The following is a 20,849-nucleotide window of genomic DNA, read 5'->3' as shown; positions in this document are numbered from 1 at the left end:
ACGGGGGTAATTCAATGAGCAATCCCATGAAAGATTCATGGCATCAAATAGTTTACCTAGTGAGTTCTTATGTAAGCCAATTAAAAATATATATATATAGAAAAAATGTTGAGTAAACGAGAGAACTTCCCAATCTATTATGCATTTAAGGAACACTGCCTGCAGCCATGTCTGACAGGGATGTTCCACGTGTGGGAGGGATCTTCGGGAAGTCGGGGTCTCCTCTAGACCATCCCAGTGGCAGTTTGAGCCAGATAGGCTGGACACCGCAAAGCAGGGAGTGCGATTAATTGGCAGGTGGGTGGCTGAGAGCACCTGCGTTACGCTGGAGGGCAGAGAATCAAAGGCTACCCCAAACTGGGTTTCGTTAGCGTGTGCCTGGGGTTTCAGTCGAGCTAATGAGTTGGGATGCTCTGTCACTGCTAACTCTGGAGCTCCAGCACTTCATAAACATGCCTAAACTGCTCCTTATTCGAGGGATTAGAAAAGAGGGGGGTGAGCTGAAAGTTGTGGTGCTGCTATTTTTGGGCAGACGAAACTACAAGCTCCTAGGACATGGTGTCAGAGGACCAGCGGCAGACGTGATGAAGCTAGACGGTGTTCTTACACGCTGACAGAATGGGAGCTGAGAGACTAGTGTATTATTCTCGACCACTGGCCTCCACTGAGAAAATAGACGCCTCAAACTTCTTAACTGAGAGGGTAGCAGGTGGCAAAATCTCAAGCCGTGTTAATCTACATGCATCTGCAGCGAAACAAAGCACAGCAGAAAACATTCCATGTTTCTTCACTGACCTTTAACCTTTCTTACATGTTTCTCATCTCTATTGTTACAGAATCATACACGTAAATCGGCACAACCGCAAGCTTAAACCAAAGTGTCCTGCTGACAAAAGTGCAGGTTAGAGCCACATTAAGGCAATTCACCATCGGCCAAGTAAATGAGCTTCAGGCTAGGATCGATGGGGTTCTATCTCCAGTCCTGTGATGGAGAATAAATGTGAAGCTCATTGGAGTGGACACTCGCAGCAGAGCCGGCTCCTGCTCTAATGAGTTTTTATTGACTTCAGTGCTAAAGTGCCCAGCTGTAACTTATCAGGGTTAGCACATGCTTCCAGGTATACAGACTGCTCTAGTTCAAACTGCTGTTTCTTCTTCTTCTTCTGTCTCCTGCTTCACAGAATGCTGCTTCATTTTCTCCTGCACTCTTTTTCCACTGTGTAGCGTTGGATGTAACGCAATGTTAAGACTAAGCCTCCCAATGATTACAGTGAGAGTTCAGACTACCTATATAAATTAAAAACGGTTCAATTTTTGGATTTTTGTGTGTACAAGTTAATTAAAAAAGAACTATGTAGCATCATGTAAATAGTACACAGTACTGTGCAAAAGTCAGAGACCACCCTTCAGATGTGCAAAGAAATCAAAGAAACTGCTGATGTTCTCAGAACAATGAACTGACCACTCCAGAGTCCAAACCTCAACATCATTTAATGTGGGATTACTTGGATTGTGAGAAGCAGAAAATGCAACCAGCTTCTAAAACTGGACTTTGGGCTGTGCAAAAATATCACTGCAGTTTTCTTTGCTTTCTTTGCTTTCAGCAAGTCTCTTGAAAAGAATGGAAGCTGTAATCAGGGCAAAATACTGAAAAAACCTATATTATATTTAGTTGTGGAGGTTCCCATGTCATTTTCTGTTAAAATGTATATAAAATGTTTTTTCCCTGTTGTTGAAAAATAAATAACTTGTACTTACTTTTTGACAGGAATTTAAATACATGCAGGGTTAGCTCTTCCACTTTGTGGTGAAAAATCAATCTGACCTATTTGTCACAGCCTCTTTTCATAAATCATATTTGTTTTGATGCACATATAGTGGGAAAGGTCACCTGTACTGAAGTTATTATTCTTTGCGTCTTTTTTAGTGACTGTTACAACTAGCGCCTCAGTCTGTTACAGTTTAGGCTCTCACGTTGCTTTAGGTTGAATTGTTTACAAAGTTTTACACAATGTTGCTTGTGTAAAAATGTCTGGTGTCAAAGTTAACATGTTAATATGAGGTTTACCTAAAAAATTATTACCAGCAATATTCTTTTAGCAGCGTTTTCCTAGTTTGACCCTTCAAACCATCCTTAGTTACACTGTGAAGTCCAGCAGATCATGCTGTGACTGTGGCTGCATTCTTCTACTTTTTAACATCTTTCAAATGGCAAGTTCCATTATGGCTCTCTTGATAAAACCAAAGCTATTTCCGGGTACTGCCATGCCGAATTTGTTTATCCTCGCAGTACGTTGAGTCTGACTGATCCTTTACAAACACACCACTGATGCGGCAAAACTCACCACTGATGCTGCAATATCAGTAATATCAGTAACTTCAGCACCGTAGGATGTCTTCAGCAGACTTGACTGGACAGTGCTCGTGGGAGAGAAACTAACAAAAGCAACAGCAAAGTGGAAAGCTACAGGATCCCTTCAAAACAAGATGTAACAGCGGTACGTAGAGTGAGCAGCGTCCTGTGACCACTGATGAAGGACTAGAGGATGACCAACACAAACTGCGCAGCAGAAGATGAGCTTTCATCTCTGACTTTACATCTACAAGAAGGACTGACAAGGTAGGAGTGTCTAATAGAGTGGACAGTAAGTGTTTAAAAACTCCAGCAGCACGGCTATGTCTGATCCACTCATACCAGCACAACACACACTAACACACCACCACCACGTCAGTGTTCCTGCAGTGCTGAGAATGATCCACCACTCAAATAGTACCTGCTCTGTGAGGGTCCATGGGGGTCCTGACCACTGAAGAACAGGGTAAAAGAGGGCTAACAAAATATGCAGAGAAACAGATGGACTACAGTCTGTAACTGTAGAACTACATAGTGCACCTATATAGTAAGTGGAGCTGATAAAATGGACAATGAGCGTAGAAAAAAAGGATATTTTCATAGGATATGGTCATAATGTTATGCCTGATCGGTGTGTATATATACAGCATTTATCGCACAACTCTCCTTTCTTCTCCTTTCCTGTTATTTAGATCCCCCAACCTCAGGCCCTCTTCATCCTAACTTTGGCATGCAAATCACAAGTAATTGACTGCTCAAAAGTATGCATGACTGATCCTCTCAGGCATAGGATAACCCTATCACTATTTCAGAGCCAATGCACCCCACCTGCCAAAGTATGAATTTAACCACTATGTCCAATAATTCTGCACCCCCGAAAACTTCTTCATTTCAACTGGAGGACTGTTAGTTTTGCCACTACAGTCACGAATGAGCCATTAACAGCCATATGATTGGGGATAATTGTACAACACTATGGCACACCAATCCGTTTTCTGCCAGTAACATATCTAGAGCCAGTCGATTCTGAAATGCCATTTGAGAGGTGTGATGCATTTGCTCACCCAAGGCCTTCAGCGCATCTTGCATTAAATTTGCTAAACGCTGCTGATTATTCCAAATATAATTGATCCAATCTACATTCTTATTGACAGTAACGCAAACAAAAACAGACTCAAATCCTGCAGCTATCTAATTACACGCTTTATACTCATCAGGGACCCCTCGGGGTACAGCAATAGCGTCAATATAAGTTAGATGGTCAGTTAGGAAATCCCTTTTTTGTCTACCCGTGATCACGAAAGTAATAAATAGATTCTGATGAAGCTTATTTGGTCCTTATTTTTAATCTTCTAAAAAGTTTAAATAATTTAAAAAATGTAAACTAAAAACCCAAAATGTTCATTCCATTCGATTTTACTGCACTTTACACAGCTCTACTCTACTTTATTGCATTCAGTTTCTTTACAGTGTTGAATTGTCCATCCTAGAAACTGTTTGTCTAGTTTAAGTGTGTAACATAATGAAGGAGAATGTGACAGTGTGCATCATGGAGATGGGTGATATCATTTCCAGTAGGCTGTGATATGGCTACAGTCATCATTTGTCTTCAAATTTTATTTAGAATATTACTAGAACACCAAATAGTGAACCTAGTACTCAAATCGAGAGATCAGTGTATATTTAATACAGAACAAAAATATAAATGCAACACTTTTCATTTTCATTTTGTGCTGCTCCACAAAACATGGTGGTCACATGAGATACTAAAGTGGGAACTCTTGTTCAGTGCAAGTTATATACTTCTACTGTTTGGAAAAGTGAATGCTACACTATTCTTTCAAAATCTGCCATTTTTTCTTGCTCTGAGATTTATCCAAAGTAACATATTCCCGGACCTGTCCGGTCTTGACTTTGACACTGTTAAAATGTCCAAAAAAGTGAAGTATGTCAAACTGTGACCTAAATCTTGGTCCAGTTCACGCCTGTTATCAGAAAAGTACCATGTCAAATCTCTGGCAGCAAAGCCCTCCAATGAATCTCACTAGTCTAATACACTTAGGATTAAGAAGATTCTGGAGAAATTTTGAAAAAAAGGCTGAATGTTTACTTTGACCTCTTGTCTGACCTCACTGCAGTTTACACAGTTCCCCTCTTCTGGTTATCTTTGGCAAACTATTCCTCCTCGCTCCCCAGAGCCTACGAGTTAAACAGAAAGCCGGAGTGGAGCCGTCTCCGCTCTGCTGTCTGACGGTATGAACAGTCGAGTGAGCAGTCAGTCAAGTGTGGTCTAAAGGAAGTGACAGCCATATTAATCTTTTCTTATGTCCTCCTCCACAACACCCCCACCAATCACAAATGACAACAAAGATTTGTTTTCTTCTACCTGAACTCACTCTCTCTCTCTCTCTCTCTCTCTCTCTCACACACACACACACATTACACAAAAATGTTACAATAAACTTCAGCATATTTATAATAATGATAAAGTTAATAAAGTTTTTCTGTATAGTTATGGTAAGGCTTTAGTTGCAAGTCTGTATTCTGAATAATATGGTGCTCTGAAATTTCAGCTGTGAATTTTTAGCTGCAAATGGCAAAAAATGGCACTTTCAGCTTTTGGCAGAAAGAGAAAATAGGCCAATTCTTTTTACTAAAAAATTAAATAAGCCTAATAAGCCTGAAATGTTAAACAGTAAAAACAATCTACCACTATGCAAATAAACAAATAAAATACAAAGTAAATAAATATACATTTTTAATGGTAACTAAAATTAGAAGTAGTGATTAAAGACGCTGTTTACTTCCTTCACTCTCCTTTGCTGGTCAGGGCAGATGCATTCAAACAGTTTGAGCAGCATCAAGTCAACAGTGAAAATATCGAGTGTGTGCAATTAATTCACAGTTTCTGTAAGAGATGTAGACAAGTGATTTGTTATTACTGTCAAGTATTAAGATGGTGAACACCTCCCAAAAACTTCTCCACTATAGGTTTGAAACACTATTGGAAAAAAAACACCCACTCAATACACAGAATACAGCAAATCAGCAGAACTGAAAAAGAAAGTCTGTGCTGATAAATGACAACCAAAATCAGGAACAGCAGTGCCAAAGTGAAATGGAATTCCTTGCCTTGGATGACCAACTGTTCTCTGTTGTCGAGGGACACTGGATTTTGTAGGAACATAATATACATATTGCAATAATCTTAGAAAGTGTATTTTATGTTAACTGTTCTTATTTTATTTACTTAGTTACTTATTACTTTACTTATTTATTTAGTTTTGTCATGTAGAAAAGACCAACTTTCATTTTGATTCGATTTTAGGCCCAGTGCCTCCTGAATTTCAGTTTCAAAAAGGCAGTACACAGGATATAGATTTATTATGCACCTTTTAAAGAGAATTATTAGCATAGCTCCTCATTTAATTTAGTCTTACTGTCATCTGTGTAAAGTTATTATACTTTTGAAATCCTCTGTTATGATCTGATTTGAATTAGATGAGATCAGCCTAAAGATCAGACTAAAGTGATACTGGTATAACAAAGAGCTCTGGTTTAAACTTGAGTAGATTAATCTGTCACATGTTCTAGTCCTATCATGTTGATCCCTCAAGAGCAACAAAGTTACCAAAAAATTACATGAAGAAAACTGGTAACTCAGAGAAACAGTATGAATTGAGTCAGTGGTTCTCATGCCAGTTCTCAGGGACCCCCTGACGCTCCTTATTTTGCTCTCTCCCCATGTGTTTGGAGTTGAGATCAAGCAAAAAAGTGGACCATCTGGGGGTCTCTGAGGACTGGATTGAGAACCACTGACTAAGTAATATTGATGACTGACGATACAGCTTAGCTTTTTCTCTTGGGTTGATGAATAAGTTACTCTTTTATGCACTTTAATGGAATATTCTGCTGAATACATTTAGGACAGTGTATTCAATATTCAGCCATCAATAGCTTTTCATCAATACTTTTCACATATTCTGTCCAAATCTGGCTCTAATCCATTCTGCTCAAAACACTGTACTGTTAAACAGAATTGAATGCACCCTATGACTTTTGTGAAGTGTATTTATATACTGAGGAGAGTCACTGGTGGTATAGATTTTTGATTTATTTCATGAACACTTTAGAAATAACGTACCATTTCCTTCATTGGTTTATAAAGAAAACATGCACTTAATAATCTATCCAGCTCAGCACTGCACACCATCCGGCTTACGTGGTCTATACCTCACTTGCTGTCAGTAGCCTAAAACTCTACTGATTTTTAGCTTGGCCTCTCTCAGCAAAGGCCCTGTGCAGGGTCCCTGCAGTTGCAGCAACTGACCAAATGACAATGACCACATTTAACTTTACATTTACCCTCCGTAGGCCCTGCGGGATATCAGAAGTGTTACTACTGTTCGAAATCTGCAGCCTACACAGCATCAACCACCTGGGAAAGTGCTGCAGTGACCTTGGATGTCCAGTAAGAAAATGCCAGTGTTCTCTACAGACTGTGAAGTGTATACGCTATTCAGCTTACTTTAATTACCCAGCAAACTCTCTCTGTCCCTCCCTCTCTCTCTCTCTCTCTCTCTCTCTTCCTCTCTCTCTCTCCATCTCCCTCTTACAGACATACAGCTACTGAATCACCCCAAGATTCATTAGTGCTCAGAGGACACAAGTTCCTGTGACTCCTCACAAAAAAAAAGCAAGTCACACTAGCCATGAATATTCATCTCCAGCATCAGACGGAGGCGGGTAGTGGGGACGGCATCAAGCTTTTCACCGCGCTCTCATTTCGCTGTGTTTGTTTAGGGACCTCGCCTCACGCAGAGCCTCCTCTGAGTACGGCCAGAGGGAAATTACTGCGGCAGGGCCGATGTGGAATTACGGGGAAAGTTAACTCGCAAAGACAACTCCTGATGACTCAGGGTCACACATAAAGAAGAGATATTCAGTTTGTCCTTCTGTCTGCATGAGGGCAGCTTACAGTACAGGGGCGTGCAATTATGACTAGAAATCAAAGATCGGCTGAAATAAGTGTTCAATTGTGACCTTCAAAAGAAGAGACAAGGCCTCAATTTTGACTTCATTCTTTTTTCTCATGCATCAAACCAAATAAAGCTCCAATTTGCATCACCAAACTAAATAATGTAGTTCCAACGTCAAGAAAAACAAAAGCACCCAGAAAGGCCATTTTCAATTCAGTGGGTAAGATTAAGCATATTTTTCGGAGTTGTTAAATCCCTATTACAGCATGTATATTCCTGAACAGCCTTGATCCAAAGCCATGGCAGTAAACCTCACCACACTGTAAAGAGAAAAAAAAAACGTTTTTGGTGTTTTAACTTAAAGACCTCATTGCCTTCAAAATTTAGTTTCACTGAACTTGAAATAATGTAAATAGTCATTGCTGATCTGTTGATGTATTGTCTGAAGTTAAATGAACCCAAAATTTTATGCTGGCAGATTATTTTTCTATTAGTCCTCAGGATCTGACAGACACTTTTATAAATGAAGGTGCCAAAAGGCTTCTCGAGAACCTTTCGATTAATTTTCAATTAATTTTGTAATTAACTTTTCCTAAGTGAGATGTGCAAGTGTGAAGAACCTTTTTTTCAAGTTTATAAATGTCCACATAAAGTAAAGGTTATATACCAATTAAAGGCAAATGATTTTCAAAATTTCTGGATTATGCAGTCCTTGAGATGTAAACAAAGTCATTCAGAATGGCAGAGATGTGAAAAGATACACTGTGGAGAAACTTTAAAGCCATTTTATTTGCTATTCAAAACCACCAGTGAACCTCCACATGTCGTCTGAGTTTTTATATGTAATGTTGATAATGGTAAAATAGTAATACTGACAAAAACGTGAAGGGTTTCATTTGAAATCACATTATAGACCACTTTCAAAAATGTTCTTATTTTCATGATACGTTGTTGGGAGTGGGCTTTAAACATCAAATGGATACACAGCATTTTAGAATGAAACAAGTTTCTTTGGGTACTGTTTTGCCTTACAATGCATTAGACAGTGCAAACTACGTTTTAGGCCAAACCTTATGTTAAAACTATAACTATTTAACCAGACGGCTAAAGTGTTTAACATCTCTAAAAGCTGGCTCACAGAAAGTTATTACACAAAATGATTTCAAATACACTGCCTGATTCCTGAGTTTTATGATAGCTTTTACAGACATTCAACACTTCAGATTCAACACCTCCAACTGTAAAGAATTCTGACTTGGTAAGTTTTCTCAAGAATGGAGTATTTTACTTCAAATCACTCTGTATGACTTTAGTTACCATTTAATTATGCAGACATTATGAAAAGTTTGTGGAATTACTTTTTTAAGGCTTTCCTTGAACGTTATGTCCAGAGAACCATTTAGGAAGCTTTATTTTTACGAGTGCAGTCCTAATTCGGTATGATCATGATGTTTTGATGTTTTGAATTCACAGTTAGCGTTGCAGTTTACACTGAACGGGGGAATCAAACTCCACTCTTGGAGGGGAAAAAGAACAGTTTATTGTTTTGCTTGAATAAACATACCTGACTAATGAGCCAATTTAAGTCTTTTATGAGCTGAATCAGGCATGTTAGAGAAACCACTAAACTGAACGAGAATGCATGATCTAAAGGACCTGATTCAGGAGATTCAGAAGCATGTAGATAGTGGCCTGCCTTATGACATAAAAACCGATATGCCAACAAATTTCATTGAAATTAATCCTCTCAATCCATAAATAAACAGAGTTCACTTAAATATATACATTTACATATTTCCTCCAGAGATCAGATCCTTCTATCTATGTGTAATATCAGCTTAAAATATCCAGTGTTAGTGACCTATTTGGCAAGAAGTTTAACTTTCGCTATATAAAGAAGGCTCTCTTCTCTCTTGCGGCAACCTGTCTGCAGACCTCTAAAACTTTAAAAGCAAAGAGACACATATGAAAGAGAAGGTGATCAGAATGAAAGACGGCATATTCAGCTCTAGGCCCAAACTAAAAGAACGAACTATCAGATAACCTGCTCTTTTCCACCAATGAAAAAGCATAGCTTGCTGATTTTATCATTAAAAATATGTGATAGAATAATGTTTTAATTCTCACAAATGAGCTGGGCAGTATAACAATATTTTATTGTTATTATGATAAATTATGTCACAATATGCTTTGCTGAGCATATCTGGGATATCGTCAGTACTTAAAGAACACTGACCAACTACATGCTTCAATAAAAAGTGAGCATATTTAGGCCTGTTTGACTGGATATAGTTCAGTGCAGTTTGTAAAACACTGAATAAAATAATCAGTTCTACCTTTATTGTAGTATCTTTTAGGAGTATTTATAGTATGTGGTGCTACAGGTTCTATTTTGTCTGTTCCAACTTCTTAAATCTCAGAAAACAAATTATTGTGAAGTATCATAATATCATGATCATCATTTTTGCCATATACCCCATCCAATCTCACAAATTAAGGAGAAGTGAATGCAGGGGTGGAAATATTAAGTGGGTGGGTGTCAACATCAAGAGGCATACACAGCAATTCAAATGCAAAACTGTGTAAACAGAGTACGTCTACAATTACACATTATATTGATCTCTCATGCTTTAAATGTCAATACTAAAACACAAAAACAAATTATTATTAACAGGAATAACAATAAATTCAGACATTCAGTTTTGGTGCCAATTACACTGCCATTTTCTTTTCATACTTGATGATATATGCATATTGTTATAAATATTTTAATAAAATATGATGATAATAAAGAAGGAAATGAAGAACTATCATAGTACAGTAAAAAGTCAAAGATTCCAGATCAGGCTGGTGCTTTTGTCATTGCTGATCACAACTAAACTAAGCAACAATCTATTTTGGGTTTAGAGCTAGAATTTTAAACTGCAATTGACAGCTATACAGTAACTGATATCTGACAGCTCTTTTGCAACTCAGCTATGTACTTTTTTTTAACAATCATCATTCAACCCCCAAAATTATTTCACATCATTTTAAAAAGTGGAAGGAACAGGATCTCCCTTTGAGCTTTAATTCACTCTTAAATATAGAATTGTGCTAATGCTCTACATGTTGGATGCAACAATAAAACAAGGCCAGTGGAGCTCAATTTACTCCACTGTTTACCAGACGAAGGTCAACAAGTCTTTGTCTATAGATTTTTCCTTAGCGTGGGATGGGGGGTGGAAAGGGGTCATCTTACTTTAAGGCCCCAGTTAGGAATGTGTAAAAAAGATAATACCATATGGGGTGTTTGTTACATGCCACAGTCAGCAAAATCAGCAAATGTAGATTATGTTTGTAGTTCATCTTAAATTTTTAGTGAATGATCACTAATTCATTAAGACTTTCCAAAGTAAGCCACCAAGAAGAGCCAAAATAAGAATGTCACATACAAAAGAAAATGGACCATTCTACCAAATTAGTTCAAACTGCAGTCTCACAGTTAAAAAAACAATTTAAAAAACAATTAAGTATTCAGATCTTAGACATTTACAAGGACTGCGTTATGCTCTGTTTAAACCCAAGGCATTAATTGAGGCATTTATATGGTTTTGTATATACATTTTATGGATATATCATTTATATACATTTATACAGGGAGGTGGCTGTCCCAAACCCTAACTAAATTTCAACTTGTGAAAATAATGATGCATTTTTTTAAGTTTTTTTTTTTTAAATTTAATTTAAAGTGAATCTGAAAGAAGATTTAGATATACAGAAAATGTCACTACCGAAACAGAAAGAGTTTTAGTCCAGAGTGCCTAATTTCAGCCATACCCCTGCATTTTACAGCAGGCAGTGAGACTGCATCCCTGTCCCTCATGGCCACATGGTGGGCAGTTAGATTTCATTGTTTTAAAGTAATTGTGTCACAAAGTCTGGAAATCAGTGTGAAACATTAAGAATTGTCACTACTGAAAAACCTTCTGCAGTTGGGTAAGTTTAGAAACAGAGAACTTACAATGAACCATATGCTGATATTTGTTTACAACCCCATTTCTCAAAAAAGTTGGGATGCTGTGCAATACAGAATGCAATCATGTAAACCCTACATTTAATTGAAAATAGTACAAAGATAAAGTATTAAGTGTTAAAACTGAGAAATTTTATTGTTTTTGAAAAAAAATATATGCCCATTTCAAATTTGATGCCAGCAACACATTTCAAAAAAGTTGGGACAGGGGCATGTTTACAATGTGATGCATCAGCTCTTCTTTTAACATCACTGTAAGCATTTGGTAACTGAGGAGGTTGTGGTTATGAAAGTGAAATGTTTTCCCGTTCTTGTTTGATATCGGATTTCAGCTGCTCTACAGTTCAGAGTCTGTTTTGTCATTTTTTTCACTTCATAATGCACCAAATGTTTTCAGTGGGTGACAGGTCTGGACTGCAGGCATGTATAGTAGTATGTGCAGGAGGTGGTCTGGCATTGTCTTGCTGAAAAAGACGCCATCTGGAAGGCAGCATATGTTGCTCCAAAACCTGTAAATATCATTCAGCATTCGTAGATGTATTCAGCATTCGTAGATGTATGAGTCATGCCATGTGCACTAATGCACCCCATACAGTCACAGATGTTGGCTTTTAAACTGTGAGCTAAAAACAAGCTGAGCAGTCCCGCTCCTTTTTAGCCCAGCGAACACGGCATCCATGATTTCCAAAAAGAACTTCAAATTTTGATTTGTTGGACCACAGGACACTTTTCCACTTTGCCTCAGTCCATCCTAAATAAGCTTGGGCCCAGAGAAGGTGGCGGCGTTTCTGTTGATTCTGTTCATATATGGTTTCTTTGTTGCATGGCAGAGTTTTAACTTTTTTATTTTGTAGATGCAGTGACGAGCTGTATTCAAAGACAACGCTTTTCGGAAGAGTTCTACAGAACTGCGTCTGTTTTTAATGCAGTGCCGCTTGTGGGCCTGAAGGTTACGGCCAGCCATTCTTGATTACTGCTATTTTGTCTTGAGAAGCGTTATTCTTAAATTTTTGCACTATTTGCAAATTTTTGTACTACTTGCGGTCTTTCACAGAGTGGTGAACCCCTCGCCATCTTTACTTCTGAAAGACTCAGCCTCTCTGGGATTCTCTTTTTTTATCCAATCATGTTACTGACCTGTCGCCAATTAATCATATTAGTTGTGTTTTTTTACACAACTTTATCAGTCTTTTGTTGCCCCGTCCCTACTTTTTTGAAATGTGTTGCTGGCATCACATTCAAAATGGGCAAGTATTTAAAAAAAAACGATCAAATTTCTCAGTTTTAACATTTGATATGTTGTCTTTGTACTATTTTCAATTAAATATAGTGTTTAAATGATTTGCATTCTGTTTTTATTTACATTTTGCACAGCGTCCCAACCTTTTTTGGAAACAAGGCTGTATACTAATTACCAGTGATTCTCTCTGCTAAGAAACACATTTTAAAATCAATACTTTAACGTGAGTTTCTAAACAACATGAAACAGCTAACAGACTAACAGACTGGGGAACTGATGGGACAGCTGGTGCTTAATCATTGCCATTCACAGAAATAGCATTTTTAAATGTGTTAAGGGAAGCCAGGAGAAAAAATAATTTAAAGAAAAAAGAAAACTGCAAGTTAGAACATGCTGCCAAGGATAAACAAGTTAGTTGCTAAAACAAAATAACACTGCACAGTGGCCTCAAGTCACATTTCCCTCAACCAACCAAAAATGTGATTTGTGAATGTATACCAAATGACTGCGTTTTGAGAAGTAAGCCGCTGTAGAAAAGGAAAAAACTTTCAGAAACTTTAGGTGAAGTTGTGTGGGCTTCTGATTTGGGCTATAAGATCCACAGAGAATGGTAGTAATCAGTGGTCAAGTTGTAAGAAAATGTCAGACAGGATGGTCGTTTTAACCGACCACTTTTAGAATTCCCTACAGCAGGCAGGTTTGCCAGGTCCAGCAAAAATCTCCAGCTGACCACAAAAAGCTGAAACTAAATTTTTAAGTAATTAAAAATAATTTTCTCCCACGACAGCATTTTCAAACTAGCCCAATTTGGCTGGCGAGCCACAAACCTCGCAACCCAGACAGCAGCGGGTGCTCGCGCTGATTTTGAAAAAACACTCCACAGCACAGACATTGAAAAGTGAAAGTGTGTGAACCTACATAACCACCTCTTGTGTAGGCGCATGTGCTCTGCCCTCATCATAACTTACTTGTTTGACATGAAGAACTCCTGCAGTGTGGATAATAGACATCTTAAGGGATGTCACACTAATTAAGGCGATGGAAAGGGTTTTGTCTTTTTTTTGTTTGACAGAGGCGATGGCATCCTTTCATTCTAAAATCAAGCTCTGGTAGTGACATACATTCATATTGAGCTTCTTCCAGTTTCTCACACCCAGCATCTGCTACATGACTAAAACAAGTGGCATTGCACCAGAGCTTTTCCTGACAGACTCTGAACATTAGTAACTTGTTTCATGGATCTTTCCTCTGTATGATCCAAAAGTCTTTGTTAATCTCACTATTTGTGTCTTGAAGGTAAATTCCACTGATTTTCCATTTTTTGCATAATTAAGTGGTTCAATTGTAAACAAAGTCATTTCAGAGTGGTTTGATGTGAAATTCTTCATTCTAGATAAAGTTGAGTCAGAATTGTTCACAGCAGTGGTGACAGGAGCCAGATGTATAAAGAGTTATTACATGAAATGGTTTTGGATACATGCATGAGACAGTGTTTTACGACAGTTTTGTGATAAGATTTTGGCCTAAAGTCATTCATGGTGGAGAGGTATATGTAAGGCAAAAGAAAACATATTTTTACTTTACCACAATTTTACTGTTGTTATTACAAAATCACCTGATCGCAGTTATTTGAGATAACTGCAATTATTTAAACTGACTGCAGTTATTTTTAACAGTTGCTTTCCACGTTGGATCATACGCAGAATATGAAATAGATGTTTTCGTCAGTTCAGCTGAGAGAAAATATAATAAAGCAAGTAACACATTAACTCAGACAAGCTGTGGGTTATACAGAAACAACACAAGTTCTTAAAAGGGTGCTGTAACACACACAACACGTTAGGGAAATGTTTGTTGTTTTGATTCATTAGCTCGATAGCTAATGCTAACTTCTGCACACACATGATTCTGTCTAAGAGTAGAAACTTTTGACTACAGTGCAATATATAATTTCACGTCAGTACGACCTAGCGTCGGTTACAGAGTAAAGATAGAAAGGAAGCAATATAGCTAATCAGCTGATTTAGCTGCTTTAGTTGCATAAAAGACAATAAAATTGTTAACCATAAATCTTTATATGACAATTAGTCATCAGCTAGAATTTCGTGACTGTAACATACCTAATCAATGACAAATGTTAGGTTGTTCTGGATAGTAAATAGAATGGCTATATTTGTGTTGTAGACATTGTGACCACTGGTTCCTATCATCACAACTGTAAACAAACCTGATTCTGTAAGTTTCTCTTCAATGAACCAGTTCAAACAAACCACTCTGAATGACTTTATTGACATCTCAACAACTGAATTATGCAGAATTTTGGCAAAATCAGTGGAATTCTACTTTAAAGGAATGGATCAGCGAAAAATCTAATTTACAGTTTTCCCTCTTTACACCAAACATTGTTAAGCGACCAAAACATCTTTTTCCTTCTTCTTAAGTTTTTGCACTGGAGCTAAGAGGCTAATAAATAGCTAACAAGTAACAGTTGTCACTTTTGGCCTGCTCATTAGGGGCCTGGATCTAGATTGCGGTAAAGCTGTTTTGAACTGAAACTGATCTGAATAGAGTAAAACAGTTTCATTTCTCCAAATATCAGTTCTAGAATAATTCTATTATGTATGATGAGCCTGTTATTTGGAAACAATGGATACATTAGAATGTACATTAGAATGCTTTGTAAAGGCCTCTGGTTTGGGAAAAGCTGGTCTTGAAAAGCAGTTCTCCTTCCCATTAGAAATAGTTCAGATGTGCATAAAAGCATGCCGAGAAGGACTGAAGTGATGAAGAACAGGCAGCCTCACTCATTATTGATATGTGCTTGTCTAATGCTTCCATTGTTTTTTTGTCCGCCCCTAGATTTTCAAGAGCATTTAGTACACGCTTATAATATGTGTTTTTGCATCCTATCTATTTTCATATCCCACTGTCCAAGGATTTGGTCCCCTAAAGCACATCCTGATCAGGAGTCCATATGCTGTTCAGTGCGCTAACTGGGTTGACTCCCCCCTGAGTCCCGCAGTATGTTTTCATTTTCAGACGTGCAGGAATTTTGCAGAGGTTGGTTTTACATGGTCCAGGAAAAAAACACAGCCCCCTTTGCTGTAACACATTTTTTAGCAATGCACTCATGGCACTGTCTGAAAAGTCTATCTGATGAGACAGGTCACACGTACTGTGAGAGGGATTTAGTCACTACATGAAATGTCAAAACCACGTATTATATCATCATCGTTTTGTGACACGACCTGCCCTTCAGTGACGTTGGATTAAGGCAGCCCCACTGAAACTGCTCCACACTCAGGCGAGCTGTTCTCCACCATGTCGGGCTTATTCGTCGTTCTCTTTACAGATTTACATCCTAAACAGCACAACTGTTCGTGTTTTACAGCGTGTTCTCTACCAAAAAGTACAGCCTGCTGGAGTGGTGGTGTTGTGTGTGGTGGAGGGCGCAGGTAGACGAAGGAGAGAGAGAGAGAGAGAGAGAGAGAGAGAGAGAGAGAGAGAGAGAGAGAGAGAGAGAGAGAGAGAGAGAGAGAGAGAGAGAGGGCAGATGCGCTTCATTCATGATTTATTTCTATCGGCGTGTTTTCCCTTCCCACATAATCCTCAGAGGAACACTGTTACATCGCCATGAGCCTTTCGGCGACGAGCAGACGGAGAGCGGGGCTGCGCTCAGGCAACATCCGGGGCTTTTCAGAACTTCTGTGGCGCCCGAGCCCAGGACCGTTAAACTCGGTTTAGGAGAGAAATCTGAATCCTCACTGTTTTCAGTAAACAATAAACTGAATCAACATTTTTTGTTTTAAATTAATAATGAAAGCAGAAAAAACTCCCCAGAAATCAAACTCATTGTGGCAAGGCGGCTTTTAAAAAGGGGAATTCCACCGATTTTTAAAATTCCTTTAATTCGGTTTATTAATTCGGTTTTTGAGATGTAAACAAAGTAATCCAGAGTGGTTTGATATGAAATGGTGCACTGTAGACAAACTGACTCTGATTCATTTACAGTAGTGAATAAAAACAGGAATCGATGCTTTCAACGCAAATCTAGCCATTTATTACCCAAAACGAATCTACACGTTCAGAGTTTTATATGTAAGGTTGATAATGGTGAAACAGTCGTGAATCTGAGAAAAAAAGGTACTATTTTGCCTCATAACGTCCTGCATGTATCTCTCCGCCATACAGTACTTCTACAGAAGTCAGGTTTAGACCAATTCTTTGTCTCAAAACTACTGTAGAACAAAGCAGTTTTAGGCCTCAGATGGCGTTTTCACAACCACTTCACACAGCTTTCTGTGAGGAAAGCTTTAGCGGTATTTCACTCAGATATCTGGTTCCTATCAACATCACTGTGAACACTCTGTAAGTTTCTCTAAAACAGAGCATTTCACACATCTTAACCATTTAGTTTTGAGAAAATGAGTGGAATTCATCTTTAAGCTCGTAATATTTTAAGAAGAGCCGATATGTGTTTATATTTTGTACATTCCGTGTCTGTATAAGTGAACAACGACAAAACATTGACTCGCTGCTCCGAGTCTCAGTGTGAAGAAGAATAAGGCTGACCGGACTTCTGAATCGTTGAATCGTTTAGTCTGACGTTCGGCTCATTTAAACAGACAGTTCGAAAGAATCGTTTCTGTTAACTGAATCGAAACGAGCCAACTCTACAGCGTAGCGGAGCTTCAGTCTGCCTTCACACTGCTGTACGACTCAACGGACAGGATTACTGGAGTTTTATTATAACTTTCATATGAGAGCCAGACAGAAAAGGAGAGATGTATGAAAAGAGCAGCGCGGGATTAAAACGAGGCACGGCGACCTCTACTTTATAACGGTGTTTATCACGATTCCCCACTCAGTGCTCAGTATCCTGAAACACCGCCCGGAGCGCTGGCTGGAGGAGTCCCGGCTGTCTTTTCAGAAGTAAGCACTTTTAAAAGAAGACCAGCAGTCCTGCTTTCACAGCCAGTTTCACACCGAGCACATCGAACCATATAATGACACCCAGTGAACTTACGGAGGTGGAGAGCAACAGGCAGGAGGACGCAGGCGCTGCTGAGGGGCGTCATGGTGAAGAGCTCCTGGAGGAAAAGGGGAGAACAGAGCAGTTATGGGTCCTCGGAGCGCCGGTGTGCGCGTGTGTGCTCGGTGAGCGCGGCAAGCTCTGCCTCAGGTTGAGCGGAGACTGAGCGTGTGGGGCCCGGACCGAGATTCGAATCCGCGCGTGCGTCCGTAGTAACGGGGCGGAGCCTGCCGCTCTAGCGCATCACCAACGCGCCGTCACGCGCGCGGTCCCTCATCCCCTTCTCTGCTGTGCACATTTTCCGAGTTCTCTCAGCACTCACTGAAACTAACAGTGTTATCAGCTGGACAGGCGATATTAGAGTTTGGGGGAATTTTTAGCAGATGTGATTTGTCTTTGTTAACAAAGCTATAAACATACTTCAGTCTACTGGGGCTGCCTCCTAGGCAAGTCCCTCGAGGCCAAAATCCTCCTTTTTAACCCTCCTATTATGTTCACAATTCGGTTACATTAATGTTTGCGAGCTAATTTTGTTTAATTTAATTATGAATAAATTCACTTTTTTGTTATGGGTCAAAGTTGACCCTTACAGTACCAATAAAACCATAACAGTTGAACTCATTTTTCCTGAAGAGTCTGTGGGCACTGTGGTCAATCTGGTTATGTTCTGAGGTGTCATTCTACCCCGAGTTTCAGAGGGGGGTGAAGAGCATGCTGTTTGGGCATTTTTTTTTACATGAATGCCTCCCTTAAAGCATTTTGCTGCACATCAGTCTCTTCATCAGAGGATATTCCTCATGCTCTGAATTGATTTTAACATTGTCCTCTGTTTCAGATGCTCTTCTTCTGTTTCACTATCAGCATCTTGTCAATCATGTCCATCTTCTCGATCAGTGATTTCTTGGATTTCATAGACTGTGAACCTACTTTTAGCTATTATGATGGCAGCACACTGAAATATGCAAAGATAAATGTGGGCTCTGTCCTGCACAGGAGCCTTATATCAATGTTGCCCCTCCCCAGATAGGTCTGGATTATACCCTCCTGAGAGAAATATCTGTTTCCTGTGGACACTGTGTGTGTTTGAGTGCACTTGCATGGAAGGCAAACATGAGAAGTGTGTGTGTGTGTGTGTGTGTGTGTGAGAGAGTATTTAGTTCACATGTCTGTCTGTGTGAAAGTGAAACACTGCACACACATACAAGGAGGATCCATGAGCTGTGTGTGTGTGTGTGTGTGTGTAAAATTTCACAAATTGTAATAAACTTTACCTTTACTGCATTTCCCCAATCTGCCGCATTCTCAATTGCCATTCTGAACTAGAGTCAAATTTGACCCTGAACAGTATCTTTGTACTCAAATGGTGCAGAGACTTCATAGAAACATCAAATTGGTCATCTCCATTTTTACACGTTCATATTATCACTGTTGAAGAAGCCATCAAGTTTCATGAAAAGTTAAAAAACATAATAGAAATTTAGAGACACTTTGACCTGAAAAGGGTCAATTTTGACCCAGAACACGATAGGAGTGTTAAAGCAGAGCTCAGGAGACTAAAGTGCATAAAATTGTGCACAAGCAAGATGCATACAATTTTTTTTTTTCTAAAGACCAGTTCCAGAAGGCTCCCTAAACCATGCCGTCCTAGTGTAAGTCTGCACTTTGGTGACATCACCAACATGCTGACCTTTGAACAAAAGATCCTGAGGGTGCTAAGATTAAAACTGTGTTTGGGCCAAACTTGTGCGACATACAGGCCACACATGTTCCATATCAGGCCAAATTAGTGATCATACTCGTTTTTTAAAATGATCTCAATCCGGCTTATAGGCATAATGTTGATGTTTGTTTATTTAAATAAGGCTTTTAACAACAGGTGTTGCCACAAAACAGCTTTAGAGAAAATCTAGGACGAAGCCCCAGTGACAAAGTAAAGGGCCTCAGTGGTAAGGAAAACTCACTAAGAGCAAGAGGGAAGAAACCTTGAGAGGGGAACCCATCCTCGTCTGGTCGACGCCAGATAGCGAAACGATAACACAATAAAAGCAAAAAAAAATAGAAACCAGGATTTTACTATTAATATAAAATATAGACTATAGAGAAAAGGAAACCAGCCTGTCAATGGACAGAAGTATTCAGATTAACCAATGACAACCAATGACTACTGTTAGTAGTATCAAAGTAATAATGGGAAATAGATTTTTGAAAATCAGTCACTGTTACCAGTGAACACCAGTGACTACTGTTAGAAGCCTATCATGGTGACATGTAGGATGAATATGAGAAGAGCTCAGAGTTTCGTGAGGTAAGTGAATAAGTGAAACAATGTCTTTGATTAATAGTTTGCCTGTGTCAGTCAGCAGTATCATCAGGAGGGTGTGTGGCATGCAGGTGAGGCCTCCTGCACAGCGCTGGACAGCAGGAAGCTCCTTGGTATTCAAACTGGTCTAGAAGACAGACGAGCAGTGGGCACCCAACCATGGCAGATAAAGCAAAAGACAGCAGACCACACAGGATGGGCAGTTGTTCAGCTCAGCAAAGAAACACTCAGACAGTTCTGTTTGGAGACACTTAGAACAATATGTAGTGTTAACTGGGTGCAAGCAGTGACTCCAGCTGGCCTAGCTATTACAGCCTTACTGTAACAAAGATATGAGGGCTCCCTGAGTAGTCAGCAACCCTCCACTCCATTGTCAACAAACTTGAGTGAGTGCGTGAGAGCAGCAGGATGACAGCACAGGCATCCTTAGTTTACCATAACACTCCCAGAACTGCATCTTTTATCTAACAGGAAAAACTACCAAAAGGCTTGACTGAACAAGTAGTTATTTGACCTAGACTTAAAAACCGACACTATATCTGTGTCAGAACACTGACTGGAAGGTTACTCCAAAGCTGGGGGTCTTCGTATAAAAAGGCTCTAGTCTTGAATATAACTTTATTAATTCTAGGTACTAATAATAAGCTATATTATGATAATGCATAATGCATCAGTTCTAGCTTTTTTGTACTGCAAGGGATTTTGGTTAAGAGGCAGACACAGCAACAGTCTGCATGGATGCATGCTTCAGCAAAGGCTGCACTAAGGACGCATAGAGAGTGCTTGTAAGCAGCGCCTTGAACGCCAATATGAGAAACGAGACACTCTCAGCTTCACAGGCATGCACAATTAAGGACTGCAAGGCCGCAAGTGCACCAATTGGGATATGCCTTAAGTGTCAAAGCATCTT

General features: G+C 39.2%; 1 protein-coding gene across 1 annotated transcript in view; it reads right to left on the bottom strand.

Moving 5' to 3' along the window:
* nrn1la (neuritin 1-like a) overlaps window positions 1–17,809 on the bottom strand; it is a 44,783-nt gene extending 26,974 nt beyond the window's left edge. Inside the window, exon 1 of the mRNA XM_036585747.1 lies at window positions 17,614–17,809. Within this exon, the coding sequence (XP_036441640.1) occupies window positions 17,614–17,665 (52 nt within the window). The 5' untranslated portion in view covers window positions 17,666–17,809. The remainder of the gene's footprint in view (window positions 1–17,613) is intronic.
* Window positions 17,810–20,849: the final 3,040 nt, after the last annotated feature.

This window comes from Colossoma macropomum, unplaced genomic scaffold (genome assembly GCF_904425465.1).
Source record: "Colossoma macropomum unplaced genomic scaffold, Colossoma_macropomum, whole genome shotgun sequence".
Taxonomy (NCBI): Eukaryota; Metazoa; Chordata; class Actinopteri; order Characiformes; family Serrasalmidae; genus Colossoma; species Colossoma macropomum.
Note: the sequence above shows the minus strand (reverse complement) of the source record. Positions and strands in the feature narration are given on the sequence as shown.